The 23,734-nt window shown below is 43.1% G+C and overlaps 1 protein-coding gene across 1 annotated transcript; it reads left to right on the forward strand.

Annotated features, from left to right (window-relative positions):
- Positions 1–372: 372 nt before the first annotated feature.
- TLR8 (toll like receptor 8) lies at positions 373–17,890 on the forward strand. The gene is made up of 2 exons (XM_082610494.1): positions 373–427; positions 14,626–17,890. Exon 2 carries the CDS (start codon positions 14,632–14,634, stop codon positions 17,737–17,739), a length of 3,108 nt encoding a protein of 1,035 aa, XP_082466620.1. The 5' UTR covers positions 373–427; positions 14,626–14,631; the 3' UTR covers positions 17,740–17,890.
- The last annotated feature ends 5,844 nt before the right edge of the window (positions 17,891–23,734 follow it).

A 23,734-nucleotide genomic window follows, 5' to 3' on the forward strand; every position in this document is an offset into this window, starting at 1 on the left:
CCCCCCAGTCCTGCTTCCCAGAGCTCACTGCTCTTAACATTTTGCTGAGGATCCTTTTAGCCACCCCTCACCCGCCCTCACGTACACACAAATAAACCCAAACTCACAAAAATGCACCGATCGATCTGGCTCGGGTTATATTTAAATCATGTTATAAATGACTTTTTCCTACGCCCCCCGCATTTCAGTTTTGAAATTTTACAGCCGAGTCAATAAGTGATTTGGCAATAGTTAAGAAATCACAAGGTCCCTTCTTCCCACATAAGCTTTTGCAAACCACAGGCGAGGTCCTGCTGATGGTAAAGCGGCCAGTTTTAGGAAGTTGGTTAGTTTCTTTGTCCATGTGCGCCCGTACCACAGCGGGTGCCACTCCGCAGCACTGCAGGTTCTAGAATGAGCAGTTAGAAAGGACGACCCCAGAAGAGTGGTAAGCCACGTCTATTCTTTTAACAAAGCTTTCCAAGAAAATAGAGGGTTTCTGACCCCGAAATAGGGTTTGGTGGCAAATGGTGTGACCAAAGAAAGTGATGAATGGGCAAATCAGTGTAAAAAGGCGAAGTCTTGGGGCAACTCTAAATGTAGACAGAGTGGTCCAGTGTGCAGGAAATTTCAAAAATCAAATGCAGTGGTCTTAGCATTTTCAAGAGGAAAAGAAGCAAATTCCAAGTTAGGAAGTGAACTGGGGTATGACTTACTGGTCCTGCCAGAAACGGTATTCTCATCTAGAGTGAAAGGGCTGGGGGCAAAGCAGGTGGGGAGGTGTTTGTCCTTTGCTCTTTCCACAGAAAAAGACAGCCTCTCTTGGCCCACTCCGGGTCGCTTGCTAGTGCCTGGGCAAAGCCCAAACTTCATCTCCTACCAGGAGCTTAATGTGCATTCATAATTGCTACTTTTCTTGTTCAGAGTTTTTAAGTAAAGATGTTACTATTTCCATAATCATATTCTATAGTGTTTAGACATAGCAGGTGGTCAGTTTGTGTTACCGTCAGGAACTGTCAGATTGAAAACCTTTACAATTTTTAAGAAATGGTATGTTTTCTAGAAAATTGAATGAGATTTAAGAGCCATTGCAAAGACTGACTTCAAGAGACTCCCATCCCACATTTACCTTAGTATCTTCTTTTCCACGCTCATTTAGTGCTTATTAAAGTTCTTGGAGTTAATTTTTTTACCAGTATTTAATGTATATATAAGTTCTTGAAGTTCATATTTTGTATCCAGTGAATGCGCATTATAGATCTTGAAAGTAAATTAAGTCTACCCTGAAATTATCTGATGCTTTACAAAATGACTGCAAGGGCTCATAAGGAATTAGGCCAGCAGGGCCAATGACACAGATGGAATTGCATTTGAACGTATCCAATTTTGACTTGATATTTGTAAACTGCTGTGATAGCCAATATAATTGTATTATAAGAAAGTAGAAATAAGATAAAATAAAACTAAACTGGAAAAATGCACCCCCCGTCATTGGTGGAGGGTGGAAGGCAAGGACCTAGCCGACTCCTGGCCTCGGGGAGAGGTTCTTAGCCTTGACTGTATATTAGAATCACAGAGTGAGCTTTAAAAAATCCCGCTGTCCAGGCTGAACCACAGACTAACGGAATCAGCGTCTCTGGAGTGGGCTGGGACATTCGTAGCTTTTCAACTTCCCAGGTATCTCAATGGGCAGCTGAAGTTGAGGGCCACTGTCTTCGGGCAGCATCTGAACAGCTCTTTTGGTCCTTTCCTTAAGGAGCACAGACTTTTTTAGGGGGTGACAAGGCCTCCAGGAAGACCCAAAGCTTATTCATTAGCCCCTTAGCTTGATTCCAGAAAGCAAAATAAAAGTTCCATGTATGCCTTATCTGAAAAGCTGAGGCAGTGGATCGGGGCGAGGGCACTTGATGAAGTCCATTCTTCATTCTGCTTCTCATTCTTTCATGTCATAGTCCTACAAACTGCACGGGGGTTGATGAGAGAGAAGGCAGTGCCATGGAAACCCAGACTGACAGTATCAGGGTATGTCTCGCAGGGGAGGATGTCATGACCCAGGGTCAGTCTTGGAAACTCAGTTGGATATTATTTGTGTGTCTCAGCGTCACCTTTGGGGTCTACTGAGGGGGATGTCATTCCAGTGAAATATCATTTGAGTTCACCTGAGTTACTAAGTGGAGTTGAGGGATTTGTTATTTTTTTAAGTATTTCCCCCAATTTAGAACTCTTCAGGGCTATGCAGGCACAGTACATTTAAACGCATAACCCATGGTTCTGGATCGGCATTAGCCATACAGGCTGTGTTGACTTTTCAGGTGGTTACAAAGAGCCACTAGCTGGTGAATATGTCTAGAATCAGTGGATTTCCAGTTGTTCTGTGGCATTACAGAGCACCTGGAAGTACTCTCTGTGAGACTGATCAGTGGAAAGGCAAGGTGGGTAATACCCCCAGCATTTAAGTCCAGAAAGTTCCAGGTATGGCTTTGGTGTTTCTGCCAAAAATTGAAACCAGATCACTGCCAACCAGCCACTTGGTACCAATTTGTTAACTACGTGGGTACCTCTAGGCTCAATTTCCAGTCTGCCACCTACCATCTAAGTGACCTTGGGTAAATGAGCCTCTGAGCCTCAGGTTCCATGTCTGTAAAATGGGGGCTTATGATAGCACCCACCTCACTGATTTTTATGAAGCTCAGACAAGAAAATGCATGACTTGTGCTCCCAGTGTTTGCTTCATGATAAAGCACTCAACAAATGCATGCTACCGTATTTCCTAGAATTCAAATAGCATAATTTTTCTTTTTCTTTTTTTTTTTTTTTTTGCGGTACGTGGACCTCTCACTGCTGTGGCCTCTCCCGCTAGGAGCACAGGCTCCGGACACACAGGCTCACGGGCCCAGCTGCTCCGCGGCATGTGGGATCCTCCCGGACCGGGGCACGAACCCGTGTCCCCTGCATCGGCAGGCAGACTCTCAACCACTGCGCCACTAGGGAAGCCCCCTTTCATATTTTTATGTGTATGAAATCAGGCTCCATCTCTTCATCGATACGTGCATTTAATGTGGTAATGGTTTCTTTTGTCTTCCAAAGCTGTTAGTGAATCCATCAGACATGGAATGGATCAAGTCAAGTATCTATTATTAACTGTAAATTTCATCTAAGGTGACAAATTCTGCCTGCCCAGCCATTTCTTCATTAATTTACTTTCATAATATCAGTATATCAGTGGTCAACATAGTCAACTGCAAACACATCAGAACCCATGAAAAATTAGAAATATTTCCAGTTTGGCAAACATTTAGTTCTGGTGGAATCCTGCATCATGCTCAAACAGCTAAGTCATTCAGTTGGGCGGATTCATCACATTTTATAATCAATAGGTGCCCTTGATCCTTTCATGTCAGGGGGGCATCAGCAGGATCTATTCTTTTTTTTTTTTTTTTTTTTTTGGTTTTTAAAATTGTTTTTATTTGGGAAAAGTGCGTCTTACAAAAGGGCAGCTGCAAAATACAGAGACCTCTGCAACGATTACTTGTTTTTGCTTAACGTGAAAGAATGAGTGGTATCCAAGGAATCAAAGCAGTAGATGGACAAACCAGGGGCATCTCCAAGTTATTTTCAGGAAATAGAGCAACAAAACGCAGATTTATAATTTCTGATCAAGGACTTCTAACAATTTAACTTTAGCTTATCTCGTGGATTGCCACCTCTCCGTCCCCTTTTAGTGGAAAAGCATGACTTACTACTGCAAACCAATTACTCCACTACAGGAAACGCCTTAGGACATAGTTTCGAATCACACCTGTCTAACTGCAAAGCTCAGGGATGGAATGAGGCAAATACCCACAAAAACGAACAGAAAAACCCGACAACAAAACCCCTCAAATGAGGACAAAGGTTTGTCAAAAAGTGCCTGGACTAGAAGGTCTAGGAGATCATAAAACATTAAATACAACCGTGTAACTGAGACCCAGTTTGTGTTAATACATGAGATAACCAGAGAGTTTGAACTTCTATGGCTAAGCCCATTTCCCTATTTATATAGACAGAGCTAGCCCTGCTCTATTAACAGCTACCAATATACTGCTTTGTCCTTTCAGATCTATTTGCCACACGAGGCTGAAACCACTAAACTTGAGTTTTTCCACTAAGGCTACAGACACTGCATCTATGCAGGGATGAGAAGCTTGTTACACACTCACATGTACCAAGTCTATCAGCCCTTGGGAGTCAACTTCCAACTCTGCATTTGTTTTATAGCAGGATCTATTCTGAGGAAGGGGTGCAACTGGGGAGATGGTCTGAGGCAAATCACCTCTTAGCAAAGGAAGCTTTCAAAGAGGGAGGAGGGAGGGGGCAGCTTTGCAACATCGCTGCTTGCAGCCTAGGAAAGGGGTGTGAAAAGATAAAAAGCTGTCTGTTCCAGGAGGGCAGCTTTAGATGCCTCACAGACCACCTTCACCCTAGATTGTGTTATGGTAAAACCTGCAGGGTTTATTTTAGCCTTGCGTGGTGGGGTTCGCTGCCTTTGCACCCTGCACTTGTGGTCTCTGCCCTGCCTACAGCTCTCGCCCCATGGGCTGGGCTCTGAGCGTGGCTCCTGGGCTCACTCTGACTCCCAGGGTGCACTCAGCTAAGGCAGGCTTTATTGAGCTGTTCCTCAAACTGCACTGGCCTTTCACAGTTATGTTTTTGGTGTCCACTGGGGCCCAAGGTGAAAAGGAAGATTTGGGTGGGGACTGAGATAGGTTGTTTTCGTTGTGCCGTTTGGTTCCCTCAGAGCCCGAAGGAGAGGATGGGCTTATCGTATACTATGGACCCAACCAAAGACCTGATTTGCCGTGGAAACCAGAAAAACGGTTGTGAAATTACTTCCTCAGTAGCGTGCAATGCTATATTCGACAGAGTGCAGGAAGTGAAGCAAATTTCTTTTTTGCGTGTGATTCATATGCTTTCTTTTTTTTTTTTTAATTAAGGGTACTTTTATTTATTTATCTATTTATTTATTTATTTATTTATGGCTGTGTTGGGTCTTCGTTTCTGTGTGAGGGCTTTCTCTAGTTGTGGCAAGCAGGGGCCACTCTTCATCGCGGTGCGCGGGCCTCTCACTGTCGTGGCCTCTCCCATTGTGGAGCACAGGCTCCGGACGCGCAGGCTCAGCAGCCATGGCTCACGGGCCCAGCCGCTCCGCGTCATGTGGGATCTTCCCAGACCGGGGCTCGAACCCGTGTCCCCTGCATCGGCAGGCGGACTCCCAACCACTGCGCCACCAGGGAAGCCTCATATGCTTTCTTTAAAGAAATGGCTCTTGATTTTTTTTTCTGTGTGTTCCAAGGCAACACCCAGTGAAAGATGGAGACCGTGTAGGCCCAGTCATCCTCAGCAGGGTGTGCTATGCACTGAGCTCACTGGCCTGACCAAAGGGCTTTTTCTGGCAGCTTGAACTTGTCTCAGCAGTGGGTTCCACCGGTCAGCTCTTATTCCCCTGCTGTCTGCTTTTCCTATCTGCTTCCTGAGGCTGCTGTTGCAGAGTACCACCAATCTGGTGACTCAAAACAACAGAAATGTATCCTCTCCCAATTCTGGAGGCCAGAAGTCTGAAATCCAGGTGTTATCAACAAGGTGGCTTCCTTCTTGGAGGCTGAGAGGGAAAATCTGGGCCATGCCTTTCTCCCAGCTTCTGGGGGTGGCCGGCAAGCCTTGACGTTACTTGGCTTGTAACTGCATCCTTCCAATCTCTGCCTCTATCTTCCCATGGTTTTCTTTCCGAAGTGTGTCTGTGTCCAAACTTCCCTCTTCTTATAAGGACATCAGTCACTGAATTAGGGCCCATCCTAGTCTGGTATGACCTCATCTCAACTTGATTCCATCTGCAAACACCCTATTTCCAAATACGATCACATTCACGTGTAGAGGCTAAAACGTCAACATGTCATTTTGGGGGGACATGATTCAACCTGCAACACTCTCCTTTTCTGGTCCTCTTTCCTGCCACTTCCACTCAACCCTCGGCCTTCCCCTCAGCCTCTCCCAACCTAATATTTACCTTGCTTTTCAGTAAGTATCTCCTACTTACCTTGTCTAGTTTCTGGGGACCTGATCTGAGCCCCAAGATGCCATCATTGGCAACCAGGGCCAATCTCACTTTGGGCACAGAAGACACAGGACCTCAGGCCCATGATGCTTCAAGCAAAGATTTTAATTTCTTTTAAAAATCAGCAAAAGAATGAATATATTCCAGCCTGGATTATATTTGTCTTTATACCAACGTGGTCATAAAATATAATTTTTACTATTTTTTTTTATGGAGGAAGGGGCCCATGAGGGCCAAAGTATCTCAGGCCCATGAAAGTCATAAGTTGGTCCCATTGACAGCCACGTTCTCTTTTCTGATTTAACATATGCCAAGGACAAGCCAGAATTGTGTCAAAGTTCAGAATTTGTATTTTAGCAAGAGAAGATGGTACATACAGGATTTATTACAAAACACTTCCGATGGGCCAACGGCAGCCCTGATGATTACGCACAATGACGATTTCTGCCGTGAAACGAGAGGGCTCCTGCTAAGTGGATAAATAAAGATCATACTAGCCTTAGGTCAGTTTGGATCAGGTTTTGCTGCCAAATAAGTTACGATAAAGCCCGAAAATCTTCTGGTGCTCGGATTTTTAAGGATTTCAGGATTGCAGAGGGAGGATTGAGCATCTGTACAAGACAGGATCTGCATTAAGAAAATAAACCATCAACCCCTGTCCTGGGTGCCAGAAGACCTGATTCCATCGATTGCCGTGTCTGGGATTTTTCTTTTCTTTTTGCTTGTGTCCATCTTTCTTTGATGCTGGGTGAATTCCAGGTGACTGGCGCTGACGGTTATTTCCTACTCAAGAGTGGGACACCAAACAGCTGATGAAAAGCTTCAGCTGCAAGGACTGGCCTTCCCAACGATAGGTCCCAGCCTGGGATGGGAGCCAGCTTCTGGTTAGGGTGTGCCAGTGTGATTGGACATCTTTGTTGCGGTGCAGGGCCAGGGCTAGGGTGAGGAGAGTGAGGCTCTGGCTTTGGTGGAGAATTTCAGGGAGATAGGGTCCCCAAAAGCTCAGCAATCAACATACATAATATTTTAATGTTGTATTTTAAAAACATCAAATAGGCAAACTCTGGTCCTCAGGCTGGTTGCCTATTTCGGTAAATCAAGTTTTCTTGGAACCAGAGCCGGGATGGGGTGAGGCAGGTGAAACACTGCTTTGCAAGTGCAGGGTCCGATTCTGTCGTTATTTAATACTGATATATAGTCCATCAGGGACTTTACTGTTTTAAAACTAGATTCATCTTGATGACTACATTTTTGGGGGTCCCCTGAAATTTTACACTCGTGGCCCTGCTGCTGTGCCTGTCCATTTTCCCAATGCTCCAATCTCCTGCCTGGGGTGCTGGAGTGGGGCGTTTATCGACCAGGTGGATGTCAGAGGCCCCAGAGCCAGAGGAGGGAAGAGGATGGGATTCTACGCTCCAGATGCAAACTGTGCTTTAACCCTCCTGTTTGCTTTTTGACAGTTTGCCCCTGCCTTCACTTGTGCCTGAATTCCTGAACCGAAGGCTCTGGATTCAACCTTTCGAGGTAGTAAGTCTCAGGGAGGGAATCAGGAGGGGTCTGACTTCTCATGCAGACTTTCAACCCATCCCCTGTGCAGCCCTGCCTGGCATACCACTGCCCTGACTGTTGCCCGCCAGCCCCGGAGTCTTTCCGGGCTTGTATGCTGTGAATTGACCTCGCTCTGGTTGGCTTCAGCCTTCTCTGCTCTGCTGTGCCACCTACCACTCATCCACCTGCTTTCCATCTTCCTCAACTTCATACCCATTCCTTGTCTGCTGTTGTCTCTTCTCAAGCCCTTTCTCACCTTGTAGGCTCCTAGCCCTTTGCTCTCACTTTAATGGGTGCCTTCAGCTGTCAGCCTCAAACAACAGAAATCTCTTTTCTTTCTTCCCCCCTTCCTCCCTTTCTCTCTCTCTCTCTCTCTCTCTCTCTCTCTTTCTTTCTCTCTCTCTCCCTCTGTTTTATTTGCATAGTTTTACTTTCTGTCTTATTTGCATAATTGCTCCTTTTCCCTCTATTTACAGAGTTGCCATTTCTCTTTTTTTTATTCCGCATAGTTGCCATTTCTCTATTTTATTTGCAGAGTTGCCATTTTTCTTCTGCCAGGCTGGATGGTTTTTATTCATTGGTTACACCTTAATGGGGATAAATTCTCTCCAGTATCCTTCTTAGTTCTCTGGGATCTGGTTCCCTTTGATGTCCTTTTGGAGCCAAGACTTTTGGAAGCCAGAGGCATGGGTGCGGCCAAGAGGAGGAACTTGGCTGGAAAGGTGTGACTCTTGCTGCCAGGGCTTTGGGCTCTGCCCTCTTACCTCAGAGCCCGCTGAATGTTGAGCTAGGGTTCACTCTGTGGATGATGAGCCTTTGCAGTCCGTTTTGCATCTGTGAGGCCCTGAGGTGGATGGAGAGGCTTGAACAGTCAGGGTTTTCTCTTCAACATCTTTGCTAACTGCCTGCTCCCCACCTCCCACTCTTCCCATCCATGTACTTCTCTTCAAACTGAAGTTATTTGGAACTTGTCAACTGCTGTTCTTACCTCAGGACACATTTTCGGGAGGGTGGAGTCAGGAACCTCAAGCTCTTCACTCAGAAATCCTTTCTGCAATGTTCTGCTCATTTCCATGTTCCAAGCTTTATTTTAAGCTGCCTCAGATTCTCTGGGAGGCCATATTCATCCTGAAGTGTCAAAAAGCTCTTCTTCTGGTCTCCAGCGCCTCCTAGAAGCTTTTCTCCTCAATTGCTCAGTGTTGTGTGAGAGTCGCGTTTGGAATTAGATGTTGAGGCCTCAACGTGAGGCTAGGAAGGCTGCACAGCACCGCCCTGTTCTCTGGACCCCCCCAAGTAACCACATACAACTGTCTTGCCTACCAACAGCACTCTGTTTACCACGCTAAGGGAAGAGCCTGTAACCACCTGGCCATCTGTCCCCCAGGGGACTTTTTAAAAATTAATTTAAAAAATTTTTTATTAAGCTATAATTAAAAAGTATAATAGGAAGCTGACAAGCACTACCTCAGCCAGGTGATCAAGGTCCACATCAACAGTGAAAGTCGTGTATGTGCCCTAAGTGAGCTGTGACTCGAGTGGCACTCGAGTGACCTCTCAGGTTGTCCTCCCCCAAACCCATTACCCCAGTCTAATCATGACAAAGACGTCAGACACATCCCAACTGAGGGACAGTCTACATGACCATCCCCTTTCCCATCCTTATTTTGCTCCCTAGTACTTTCCACCATCTAACATCTTGTAATGTAACCTCCAAAGGGGCAGGTATTTTCATCTGTTTTGTTCATTGCTATATTCCCAGCTTGAAAACAGTCCCCAAAATAAAGTACATGCTTAATAAATATTTTTGAATGAATGAATAAGTGAATATAGAGCTACCTTTTCCTTTTTAATTGCTGCATAGTATTCCATTGTATGAATATAGCATCCTGGTTTATTTAACCAGACCACTACTCGTAGGCATTTAGATTATTTCCAGTCTTTTGCTATTACTAACAGCCCTGCATGGAACATCCTTGTATATAGGCATTTGTATATGTGAGGGTCTCTCTTACAATCTGCTTCTAGAATTGAAATTGCTGAGTCTAAGTATATCTCTCCAATTTTGATAGATACTACAGATTTCTCTCCATCTTAGAGGTGGCCCTAATTTAGACCCCTACAAGTAAGATATGGGAACACCTGTTCTCCACAGCCTCACCTACACAGTAGAATCAGTGAAAAATGGTATCTCAGTGTAATTTTTTGAGTGAAGTTGAGTATATTTTCCTTTGTTTAAGAGCCATTTGTGTTTCCTTTCTGTAAACTGTTTGTTAATATGTTTTTGTTCATTTTTTATTGAATAATTTGTCTTTTCAATTATGCTTTAAAAGTCTTTACATATCAAATATATCACCCCCTTATCTGTGATATGAACTGCAAATACTTTCTCCTACTTTATTTCACTTTTGGCATTGTTTACTGTGCTTTTTGTGAGGCAGAATTTTCATCTGTGTGTGGTTTAACTGGTCAGTCTTTGCTTTTTTTTATTTTTTTGACCTCTGCTCTATTATTTTTTCATGATTCTGGAGTAACTAGGCAATGCAATTAGACAATAAAAATAAATTAGATTGCATAAAGGGTGATAAGAAGATCATCATTATTTGTAGACGGTTTAATTGCTTAGCCAAGAAAATCACATGGAGAGGCAACTATTCCAAATAATCAGAGAATTTAGTATAGCGATTTGGTATAAAATTAATATATAGAAATTAGTGTACACCCGTGAGAACCTGTTAGAAGGTAAGATAGGAGTGATCCATTCACAAAAGAAGAATGATGAACAGGACTTGCCCTATCAGATGCTAGCATACCTAAAAACTGTAATTATTAAGACATGTGGTACCAGCATGTGAATGATGAAGAGACTGACAAAATTGAATAAGAGTCTAGAAATAGATTGAAATACATAGGAAAGTTAGCATATGGTAAAGGGAGCAATCAGATTGGTGAGCAAAAGATTATTCAATAAATGATGGTGGGGCAACCAGGTCTCCATTTAGAAAAAAATAATGTGGGTCCCCACCTCACATTTTATGCCAAAACAATTTCAGTGGGATAAGATATTTCAATAGAAGAAAATGAAATCATAAAAGTACTAGAAAAACAGGTGCTAAAATTGTTGTAGAACTGAAATGTGGAAGATCCTTTATGGCTTACACTGCCCTGGATGATCTCATTCACACTCATGGCTGTACTTGTCATGACTCACAAATTCATCCCTGTACCAGAACTCTCCTCTGAGTCTAAGATGCACATATGTAACTGCCTACTGGATGTCTCCACTGGAAGATCACAAACTCAGCTCAAGTTCAACATGTCAAATTTAATTAATACTGTTCACTCTCCACTTCCCCAGCCCCAAATGATCTTTTTCCCTCAGTGAATGGCACTCTCTCTCATTCATCCAGTTGCACAGACCAGAAACCTGGAAGTCACCATGAATTCTTCCCTCTCCCTCATAATCCAACCTCCCCATTATAATCTATTGCCATGTCTCTCAGTGTTACCTCCTAAGTATCTCTTGAATCCATTTCTCTTTATCTCCATTGCCACCAACTTGGTTCACGCTACCATCACCTAGTTCCTGAAGGTCTGTGCCCTCTTGCCAGTGATGACTGTAGAATAATGAGCATGGTACCACCTTCAGAGGCTTGGATTGCTCCTCAGATCAAGATCAAAATCCACTCTCATCTTTTCTTAACATCCCTGACTTTCTTTCAGTCCCTGAAATTCATGTGCTCATTCAGACGAGGACTGGAAAAATGTCCATTGACTGTAGTGGCATGGAGATACTGAGGACCTCTGCAACATCTCTATTCGTCATCTCTCACATGCCATTCCAATCCTCTTAGCCCCGCTTCTTATTCTGAGTCCTACTGTTGCAAGCAGTTCTCTGCAGGTTTCAGTCGACTTTGAGGACTTGAAACCTGGCGTGCTTTGTCTCAGGCCCACACCATGCCCCTCTTGATTCCTGTCCAGGGCTCCTCTGAAGGCACAGCACGGGAAAATCAAAGGAATACACGCAGGGCCTTTGCATATGCTGGGATATTCTTTTGACTTCTTTCTGTTTTATACATGCCAAATCAACCTTAAAATCACAGTTCAAGTTCCACTTCCTCAGGGAAACCTTTCCCAGCCACCATGAAGAGGTCAAATCCTCTTCTTTTTAGGCTCTTCTAGTGTCACTTACTTCTTGGTGTCACTGTTGAAATCTCGTTGTGTTTCACTCACGTCTGTTTAACCCACTAGACTGTAGAGCTAACTAATAAGCTGTGCGTGTCATCAAATAGATCCCCCCCAAGGCCACCCACTAGCTAGGAGAGGACAAGGAAGAGTCAGGAAGTAACTTCCAAAATGTTCACACTTGGAAATCACATAGGCTTAGATCTGCTTAGGTGCTGAGCAAACATAATATTGCCTGGGTTACTTGCCAAAGTTCCTTGCATCCCTGAGCTTCGTTACGTCCTTGGCACACCTGTGTCTCCCAGTGGAGATGTTGAACTTTGAGACCTGGAGTGGCCTCTGCAAAAGCTGCATATTTTCAAGCTGTGAATCATCTTTTAACACACATTTTCTAGATGTATTAGTTTTCTTTTTTTTTTTTAAGTGTTTTTTTAATTTTTTAAATTTTTATTATTTATTTATTTATTTATTTTTTTTGCGGTACGCGGGCCTCTCACCGTTGTGGCCTCTCCCGCCACGGAGCACAGGCTCCGGACGCGCAGGCTCAGCGGCCATGGCTCACGGGCCCAGCCGCTCCGCGGCACGTGGGATCCTCCCGGACCGGGGCACGAACCCGTGTCCCCTGCATCGGCAGGCGGACTCTCAACCACTGCGCCACCAGGGAAGCCCTAAGTGTTTTTTTTTTAATTAATTTATTTTTGGCTGCGTTGGGCCTTTGTTGCTGCACGCAGGCTTTCTCTAGTTGCAGCGAGCGGGGGCTACTTTTTGTTGTGGTGCGCGGGCTTCTCACTGCGGTGGCTTCTCTTGTTGCAGAGCACGGGTGCTCTGGTGCTCTAGAGCACAGGCTCAGTTGCTCCACGGCCTGTGGGATCTTCCCGGACCAGGGATTGAAGCCATGTCCCCTGCATCGGCAGGCGGATTCTTAACCACTGCACCACCAGGGAAGTCCACCTAGATGTATTAGTCTTCCATTGCTGCATAACAAATAACCCCCAAATTTAAACACTTCAAACAGTACACATTTATTAGCTTAAATTTCTGTGGGTTAGAGTTTGGGTGGGCTTGCCTGGGTTCTCTGCTTTAGGTCTCATAAGGCTAAAAATCAAGGTGTTGGCCAGCTGGACTCTTATCTCAAGGCTCTGGCTGAGGATCCATTTCCAAATTCATTTGGGCTGTCAGTCAGCTTTAGTTCTTTGTGGTTGTAAGTTCAGGGCCCCCATTTCCTTGCTAACTGTCAACAGGGAGCCACTGTCAGCTTCTACATGCTGCCTGCATTCCTTGTCAGGGGCCCGCCCCCTACATCTTTAGGTCTGCAGTGATGTGTCCAATTCTTCTGCTTCCCACCTCTCTGACTCTTCCTTCTGCTACTAGCCAGAGAAAACTCTCTGCTTTTAAAGGCAGGTGCTGTAGTTGGAAATAACTACAAGAGGCTGAAAATGCCTGGAAGTTCTGTTCCACTTTAATTTTCATCTCATAAGGAGCTGGCTTTTCCTTAGCTGTTACACATGGCAATAATTATTGATCCTCAGAATACTCGACATCCATGTAAAAATCTTTTCTAATATAGTAAGGGTATGGCAGTGACTGTTAGTTCACTAACCCTAAATTCCAGGAGAATTTAAAAAGAAAGCACGTGCTTGGTTTAACGCACAATAAGGACGTGAGTTGGGCTTTAGTGAAAAATAGTTTAGTAAAGATTGGTCTCCACACCCGGTGAAATAAGATTTTGAGAGTTTTTTTGACTGTAACCCTTGATCATACCAATCACATTAATCTGTTCATTGCTTCGTATAATTACCAAAATAATATATTCAGCCCCCGAAAGAGTTGCAGAAAGTGAGGCACTCTACTAAATGTTACAAAGGATGCATAAAAATATAAAACGTCATGTCTTCCCCACAGAAGTTTACAAAAGCAAAAGAATGGCTATTCATGCCAATGTTTGTATGATAAAGGACATATAAATAGTAGCCTCCTTAGAAAACATTTTTTGAGTGCTGTCTACACTTGAGGAACTGTTCTGGCATAAAGATTTCAAAATGAGATTGTGTAGCATGACGGTTAGTGATTAAAAATGCCATGTTGGAATCAGATGGCCTCATCTCCCCTCTACAGTGTGTTATCCTTCTGAAAGTTAGTTAAGTCTCTGAGTTTGTTTCTTCACTTACAAAATATGGATAATAATAGAACCTATCTCGTTTGTTGCTGGGAACATAAACATGGGTGAGAAAATGTTTATGTTTGGTGTAAAACGTGACACTTTGTTTGCTATTATTATCGACAGAAAATGTCCACTTTCATGCTAGGACATAAGAGAATTTGATACATACCATCATAGAGGTATAGAAAAATTGTGGGAAATACCAGTAAAATATATGCTGTGTAGGTAAAAGGTAAGAGTCATCTCCGGATCTGGACTCTCCTTGGGACTGGCCAAAGTTTCCTCGAGTTATGCTAATAGGTTGAAGCGACAGATATATAGCTTGCTGTGCTATAGATCTGGCGTGAACCATAGCCAGGGTCCAGCATCAGGCCCGTTATGGTGGTGAGGCATCTTGATGAGTGCTTCTGCAAAAGCTTTTCAGGTTTTCTTGTCATCACATTTCAGATAGCTTCATCTTTCGCTTCTTTGAGCACCACGAAGCTGAACACGGTCAAAAACTAAAATCGTTTGGAACCTAATTTAATGCAGTGTATTTAACAGTTAAGAGAACTCCCACTTCAAAACTCAGGCCAAGTATGGTTGAAGCACTGTGAATTTCATCATGAAATGCCCGGCAAATATTGCCACTCTCATATTGTGACTCCACTTTGATTTTCTTTAGGAAAACATGACTCTTCACTTTTTGCTTCTGACCTGCCTTTTCCTGCTAATCTCTGATTCCTGTGAGTTCTTCGCTGAAGCAAATTATTCTAGAAGCTATCCTTGCGATGAGACAAAACAAAATGGCTCTGTTATTGCAGAATGTAACAATCGTCAATTACACGAGGTACCCCGAACAGTGGACAAAAGTGTGACAGAACTAGACCTGTCTGGTAACTTCATCAGACGCATAACAAATGAATCATTTCAAGGGCTGCGAAATCTGACTAAGATCAATCTAAACCATAACGTCAAGCTATGGCCCCAGAATGAAAATCCCACTGTAAAGAACAGTATGACTATTACAGACGGAGCATTTCTCAACCTAAAAAACCTAAGGGAGTTACTGCTTGAAGACAACCAGTTACAAGAAATACCGGCTGGTTTGCCAAAATCTCTGAGAGAACTTAGTCTAATTCAGAATAGAATAACTGTGTTAACGAAAAAGAACACTTCTGGACTTAGGAATCTGGAAAGTCTCTATTTGGGCTGGAACTGTTATTTCGCTTGTAATGAAACCTTTGCCATAGAAGATGGAACATTTGTAAACCTTACCAAGTTGAAGGTGCTGTCATTATCTTTTAATCCCCTTTTCCACGTGCCACCCCAACTGCCAAGCTCCCTAACAGAGCTCTATCTTAGCAACACCAAGATCAGAAACATCAGTCAAGAAGACTTCAAGGGACTGAGAAATTTAAAAGTACTAGATTTAAGTGGGAACTGCCCGAGATGTTTTAACGCGCCATTTCCCTGCATACCTTGCAAAGGAGGTGCTTCAATTCAGATACATCCTCTTGCTTTTCAAACCCTGACCCAACTTCGCTACCTAAACCTCTCTAGCACTTCGCTCCGGAAGGTTCCTGCAACCTGGTTTGACAACATGCGTCATCTGAAGGTGCTGCATCTCGAATTCAACTATTTAATGGACGAAATAGCCTCTGGGGAATTTTTGGCAAAACTGCCCTCCTTAAAAATACTTGACTTATCTTACAACTACGAGCTGAAAAAATATCCACAGTACATTAATATTTCTCAAAAATTTTCTAAGCTTACATCTCTCCAGATATTGCATTTAAGAGGTTATGTGTTCCAGGAACTTAGAAACGAAGATTTCCAGCCCCTGAGGAACCTCTCAAATTTAATGGCTATCAACTTGGGCGTTAATTTTATTAAGCAAATTGATTTTACCGTTTTCCAATCGTTCTCCAACCTGAAAATCATTTACTTGTCCGAAAACAGAATATCACCCTTGGTCAGTGATACCGAGCAACAGGATGCAAATGGCCCCTCTTTCCAAAGGCATATCCTTAAGCCACGCTCAGCAGATACTAAGTTTGACCCACATTCGAATTTTTATCATGACACCAATCCTTTGATAAAGCCACAGTGTTCCAGTTACGGCAAAGCCTTAGATTTAAGCTTGAACAGTATTTTCTTTATTGGGATAAAGCAATTTGAAGGCTTTAGGAACATTTCCTGTTTAAATCTGTCTTCAAATGGCAACGGTCAAGCGTTAAATGGAACTGAATTTTCACTTTTGCGTGGTATCAAGTATTTGGATTTGACAAACAATAGACTAGACTTTGATGATGATGCTGCTTTCAGCGAATTGCCATTGTTAGAAGTTCTAGATCTGAGCCACAATGCGCACTACTTCCGAATAGCAGGGGTAACACACCGTCTAGGATTTATTCAAAACTTAACTCAGCTGAAAGTTTTAAACTTGAGCTACAATAGTATTTTTACTTTAACAGAACCGTACCTGAAAAGCATGTCCCTGGAAGAATTAGTTTTCAGTGGAAACCGCCTTGACCTTTTGTGGAATGCTCAAGATGTCAGGTACTGGCAAATTTTTAAATATCTCAGCAATCTGACGCGGCTTCATTTAGCCTCTAATAACCTTCAGCATATCCCCAATGAAGCCTTCCTTAACTTGCCCCGGAGTCTCACCGAACTATATATAAATGATAATAGGTTAAATTTCTTTAACTGGTCATTACTACAGCAGTTTCCTCATGTCTGCTTGCTTGACTTAAGTGGGAATGAGCTGTCCTTTGTAACTGATAGCCTATCGAAATTCACATCTTCTCTTGAGACACTGCTACTGGGTCAAAACAGGATTTCCCACCTGCCGTCCGGCTTTCTTTCCGAAGGCAGCAGTCTGACACACCTCGATTTAAGTGCCAACCAGCTCAAGATGATCAACAAATCCACGTTTGAAACTAAGACCGCCACCAAGTTAGCCATTTTGGAACTAGGTGGAAACCCTTTTGACTGTACCTGTGACATTGGAGATTTTCGAGAATGGATGGATGGAAATCTGAACGTCACAATTCCCAGATTGACAGATGTCATTTGCGCCAGTCCTGGGGATCAACAAGGCAAGAGTATTGTGAGTCTAGAGCTCACAACTTGTGTTTCAGACACCATTGCGGCAATATTCTGTTTCTTTACCTTTTTTGTCACCATCTCAGTTATGCTGGCTGCCCTGGCTCATCACTGGTTTTACTGGGATGCTTGGTTTCTCTATCATGTGTGCTTAGCTAAGGTAAAAGGCTACAGGTCTCTTTCCACATCCCAGACTTTCTACGATGCTTACGTTTCTTATGACACCAAAGACGCCTCTGTCACGGACTGGGTGATCAATGAGCTGCGCTTCCACCTGGAAGAGAGTGAGGACAAAAATGTGCTCCTCTGTTTAGAGGAAAGGGATTGGGACCCGGGACTCGCCATCATCGACAACCTCATGCAGAGCATCAACCAAAGCAAGAAAACAATATTTGTTCTAACCAAAAAGTATGCCAAAAACTGGAACTTTAAAACAGCATTCTACTTGGCCTTGCAGAGGCTAATAGATGAGAATATGGATGTGATTGTCTTTATTCTGCTGGAGCCAGTGCTGCAGCACTCGCAGTATTTGAGGCTGCGACAGAGGATCTGCAAGAGCTCCATCCTCCAGTGGCCTGACAACCCCAAGGCAGAAGGCTTGTTTTGGCAGAGTCTGAAAAATGTCGTCTTAACTGCAAATGATTCACGGTATAACCATTTATATGTCAATTCCATTAAGCAGTGCTAACTGATGTTAAGTCCGGGTTCACCGACATACTAAGAATGCACAGCAATGACCCTTCTGTCTTAGCTATCACCTGGTGTGTAACAAATTACCCCCAAACTTAATGGCTTAAAATGATACAATTTGTTATCTCATAGTCTCTGTGGATCAGGAGTCCAGGCGTGGCTTATCACTGGGTCCTCTGCTCAGGGCCTCTCAAAGGCTGTAATCTCCATGTCAGCCAGGGCCACAGGCATCTGCTAGGGTTAGCATCCACTTCTGAGCTCACATTCATGGGTGGTTTTCAGGGTTGAGTTCTTCCTGGGCTGTTGGCCCAAGGCTGCCCTCAGTTCCCGGCCATGTGGACCCCTTGCTGTGGCAGCTTGCTTCATCAAAGCCAACAAGAGAGAGAGACTGCTGACACAGTGGAAGTCGCCATCTTTGTAGTCTAATCAGGGAAGTGATAACCCATCACTTTGGCCATATTCTGCTTGTTAGAATTAAATCACTGGCCCTGCCAACTCCATGGCAGTGATCACCTCAGTCCTGGAAAAGTAGTCCATGACCGAGATGGGCGGTTGTGATAGCCTCGCTCAGCCTGCCATCTTGGTCATAAATGGTGAATACCAGGAGAGGGGACCACTGTGGCCATCTTAGCAGTTGGCCTACTATACCTTCATTTCAATATCTCAGAACTTTTGCAACTATGATACTTCTGATGTTAAGTTGCTATTTAGATTTATCATATATCCATGGCTATGTGGTTATATTATGCTGTGTTTGCATTAGTCCTTCTTTTACAATTACTTTTATAAATACTGGCTATAATATTTCACTTCTAAGGTTTAGATGCCATTTAAAGGCTAAGATGCATGGTATTTAAAGTGTTTTGCTTTTTTTTTTTTTTTTTTTTTTTTTTACTTCTTAACCATTTTTTTAAAGTGTGCAGCTAAATTAGAAGCATTTGGAGTATCTGTCAATTGTCATTGCTATAAATCATGAAATTAATGATGAAAATGCTTCATTTCACATCATGAGCATACAGTAAATACACAGTAGGGAAATAGATCTATAATATAAAGTAAGTTACCTAAATGTCCATCGACAGATGAATGGATAAAGAAGATGTGGTACATATATACAATGGAATACTACTCAGCCATAAAAAAGAACGAAATAACGCCATTTGCAGCAACATGGACGCACCTGGAGATTATCATACTAAGTGAAGTAAGTCAGAAAGAGAAAGATAAATACCACATGATATCACTTATTTGTGGAATCTAAATATGACACAGGGCTTCCCTGGTGGCGCAGTGGTTGAGAATCTGCCTGCTAATGCAGAGGGGACACAGGTTCGAGCCCTGGTCTGGGAAGATCCCACATGCCACGGAGCAACTGGGCCCGTGAGCCACATCTACTGAGCCTGCGCGTCTGGAGCCTGTGCTCCGCAACAAGAGAGGCTGCGATAGTGAGAGCCCCGCGCACCGCGATGAAGAGTGGCTTCCACTTGCCACGACTAGAGAAAGCCCTCGCACAGAAACAAAGACCCAACACAGCAAAAATAAATTAATTAATAAACTCCTACCCCCAACATCTTAAAAAAAAAAAAAATGACACAAAGGAACCTATCTACGAAGCAGAAACAGACTCATGGACAGAGAACAGACTTGGTTGCCAAGGGGGAAGGGGGTGGACTGGGAGTTTGGGGTTAGTAGATGCAAACTATTACATATAGAATAGATGGACAACAAGGTCCTACTTTGCAGCACAGAGAACTATATTCAGTGTCCTGGGATAAACCATAATGGAAAAGAATACTAAAAAAAGAATGTATATGTAACTGTCACTTTGCTGTACAGGAATTAACACAACATTGCAAATCAACTATAATTTAAAAAATAAATAGAGGCTTCCCTGGTGGTGCAGTGGTTGAGAGTCCGCCTGCCGAGGCAGGGGACACGGGTTCGTGCCCCAGTCCGGGAAGATGCCACATGCCGCGGAGCGGCTGGGCCCGTGAGCCATAGCCGCTGAGCCTGCACGTCCGGAGCCTGTGCTCCACAACGGGAGAGGCCACAACAGTGAGAGGCCCGCGTACCGCAAAAAATGAATGAATGAATGAATGAATGCATGCCCAGGGGATTAAAAAATAAAATAAAATACCATCAACACTGGGTTTTTGGAGAATACTTAGGAAGAAAAAGCTTTGGTAGAAATCAAAGGGGGAACAGTTTTCATAAAGTTTGTACATTAAGATGATTATTAACAGAGAAATTCTATCTTTAGTTTCTACTCAGAAGACGTAATGTCAGAATGCCTACCTGTCGGTACCCTTTATGCAATTCTGCCAAATGTAACAATGTTGGCATTCCCTACCACCTCTGCTACCCCTTGGTTCCTCTGCATCTGTCCATAGCATCTTCTATCCAGTGTAGTATGAATCTTGACGAGGTACCTTATGAACTTGAACTGAAAGTAACTGGAAATTATTCGAGCGTAAGAAAGTAAAGTCCCTTTAGAATGAAAAGAAGAAAAATCTCCAGTGCACCATAGTTCCTTAAGTACAGTCTCTTAATTAATCTTGCAGCATGCGTTATCTTTAAATATGAGTTTCTAAGGAACTGAACGAAATGATGTGTCTTAGTGTAACATGGACAAAGTGGAAATCAGTCAAGGACAATTTTAGCTTTGTCACGTTGAACCCTGTTCTGTGACCATGATGTTAATAGAAAGGTATTTATGCTTGCATTTGTTGAGGCATGAAGACAAATATCTAAAAGCAGGGCCATTCATGGTGGGGTACAGTTACAGCTCATTCCTGTGGATGCCACATTAACTTGTTGTCTGGTAGAAGCTCATTCCTGTGTTCTCTGTTTTGGTAAAATTAAAATGTACATTTTTTCAGTGGTAGTGATTACAGGTCTATGTTAAGCTCACATGCTTTGGCAGTGTCCTGTTGACAGAATGCCAAGTTAATGAAAGTCACAAACAATTTTACCTTTTCCTTAGCAAATATCTTCATAAAGTGAAGGTAGTGAAATCTATGGTTAATAAAAACATTTGTTCTTGAAACTCACTCATTCCTCATTTAAGATACCATATGGAAAAATCAGAACTGTAATTTTGTTGGTTGGTTGGTTGGTTTTGTTATGTTTTACGGGAGAAGGAAGGATTATTACTTGCAGCAAGTAAGGAGAACACCAGGGATCCTTGCAGAAGCAGTATCTCCCAGACCTTTAATTTGTTAAAGAGAAAGCATTGTTTTGTTTTCTGTTATTTTTAAATGAATATATGATAATACCCATATACAAGCTTTTAAAAATTCAAATTTTACAAAGGGATGTATGATTAAATTTCAGTCTCCCTCCCAACACAACTTCGCTTCCTAGAGACAATCACTGTTAAAAGTTCTTATGTATCCTTTTGTATTATAAGTGTAAAGGCTCAGTTGCTGTAACCAAGAGATCCAACAATACTGAAGTTTATTTCTTTATCCCGTACGCTATGGCCTGAATGTTTGTGTCCTCCCAAAATTCACATGTTGAAACCTAACCCCCAAGGTGATGGTGTTAGGAGGTTGGACCTTTGGGAGGCGATTAGGTCATGAGAGCAGATCCGTCATGAATGTGATTAGTGCCCTTATAAAAGTGGCCCAAGAACCCTCCCTTGCCCCTTCCACCATGTGACGGAACAGCAAAAAGATAGCTACCTAGGAAGCGTGCTCCCACCAGACACTGAATCTGCCAGTGCCATGATCTTGGACTTCCCAGCCTCCAGAATTTTGAGAAATAAACGTTTGTTGTTCATAAGCCCCCCTGATCTCTGGTATTTTGTGATAGCACCCTGGATGGACTGAGACACCCATAACAGTTCCAATGAGAATACTTTGGGTTGGCAGGGCAGCTGTGCTCTACATGGCCATTCAAGATCCCATGTTCCTTTCTCTTGTTGCTCTGCTGTCCCCCAGGGAATTGGCATCACCTCCATGGTCCAGGTAGGGTCACCGGTAAGGGTGGGTTCCAACTGTAGGCAGGGGGAAAAATAACAGGGAAGAATACTCAGACCAGTGTCTTAAGGCCTAGACTCAACAGCGGCAAACATCTGCTCCCCTTCCATTAGTGAGGACCTATTTGACGCCACATAACTGCAAGGTATGCTGGGAAATATATATATTTCAAATATAACTATGGAAGCAAGAGAAGGGATTTGGGAGACAGCTAGCAGTCTCTGCCACAACTTCTAGAAGCTTTCAGTTTGCATTATCTAAGCCTTTAATTGCTCTTTTACTATAAAAGAGCAGACTCTATACTACTCTTCTACATTTTGCTCTTTTCACTTAAAATTTCTCAGTGTATATTTTTCTTTTTAACAGCTGCATGGTACTGACTTGTACGAATGTACCAGAAGGTATTTTCCCCATCCTTTATTGCTGAACGTTTAGATTGCTTCCAATCTTTTGGTATTACAAATAATTCTAAAATACTTACATCTTCGTGTTCACGTATACCTATCTTTATAGACTAAAATAAGTTTAGTACAGTGATACTCAAAGTGGTCTGCAGACTGATGCTGAGTCGCACCCTGGGGTGCATTCTCTGCACTCTCAGTACCATTTCCTGCCACGTGGAGACTCCATCTCAGAAGGCAGTCTCCATTCGTTTGATGCAGCTGGTTCCTACTCAAATATTTTACACTGTTCATGCAACAAAAATTGAGTGAGCACCTACTGTGTGCACCAGATGTCAGTGTGTCAGAGCACACTTGTGCGGAGTCATTGGACCAATGGTGACTGGCCTGCCCTCCCATCTCCAAGTCCGGGCCTCAGGTGAGCATGTTCCCTCGGGGTGAAAGAGGGGAAGGAAGAGAGGGCTGTGGGAAGGAGCAGCTGTGTTCCAGCAGTCAACATCTGTGTGTGTGAAGGCCTCTCTGGGAGGTCTACCAGGCCTCCATGCCCCAGCTGGTCCTGCCATGGTACTGGAAACCATCCACACAATGCTCATTGCTACATGCTAAAGGAGCCAAGAGTTAGAGCATTAACACTTTAGCTATAATTAGATCCTCAGACCCCTTCTATTGAGATTGAATAGGCCTCACACATTCCAAACCTCTTCTATCTTTTTCAAGGCTCCATCCTCCCCTGTTGTCACCTTTGGTGGTGAGAATACAAAAGTATCGGGCCTGGGATATCTCACCTTTTACCTCATCTATCTTCTTCAGTTCACAATTTCTACTTAATGGACAAATGCTTTTTGAATAACTTATACGTGGTGGTTCCAAAATGGCCAAAATCTATCAGCTAACCAATGGATAAATAAAATGCGATATAGCCGTACAATGGAATATTATTCAGCCTTAAAAAGGAAGGAAGTACTGAGACACACTACAACATGGATGTGCCTTGGAAACCTGATGCTCAGTGAAAGAAGCCAGTCACAAGAGACCACATATTGTATGATGCCATTTATAGGAAATGTCCAGAATAGGCAAATCCATAGAGACAGAAATTAGGTAAGTGGTTCCCTGGGGGCTGGGGGATTGTAAAAAGATGGGAAGTGACTGCAAATGGTAACAGAATTTCTTGTTGGAGTGAGGCAAATGTTCTAAAATTCATTATAGTGATGGTTGTACAACTCTGTGGATCTACTGACAGCCTTATTTCTCTTCTTTGCCCTTTTTTGGGTGGCTTTTCTAGCATCGCCCCACCATGTCTGAAGCTCTTGGCATTTCTACTCTTCACTCTTTTTTTTTTTTTGGAATTTTGAATTTTATTTTATTTATTGTTTTATACAGCAGGTTCTTATTAGTTATCCATTTCATACATATTAGTGTATACATGTCAGTCCCAATCTCCCAATTCATCACACCACCAGCACACTCCCGCCACTTTCCCCCCTTGGTGTCCATACGTTTGTTCTCTGCATCTGTGTTTCAATTTCTTCCCTGCAAACCGGTTCATCTGTACCATTTTTCTAGGTTCCACATATCCGTGTTAATATAAGATATTTGTTTTTCTCTTTCT

Source organism: Mesoplodon mirus, assembly GCF_964341445.2.
Source record: "Mesoplodon mirus genome assembly, chromosome: X".
NCBI lineage: Eukaryota > Metazoa > Chordata > Mammalia > Artiodactyla > Ziphiidae > Mesoplodon > Mesoplodon mirus.

Coding starts and splice junctions, on each gene's coding strand:
- TLR8 (XM_082610494.1), top strand. CDS start 14,632: ATGACTCTTCACTTTTTGCTTCTGACCTGCCTTTTCCTGCTAATCTCT.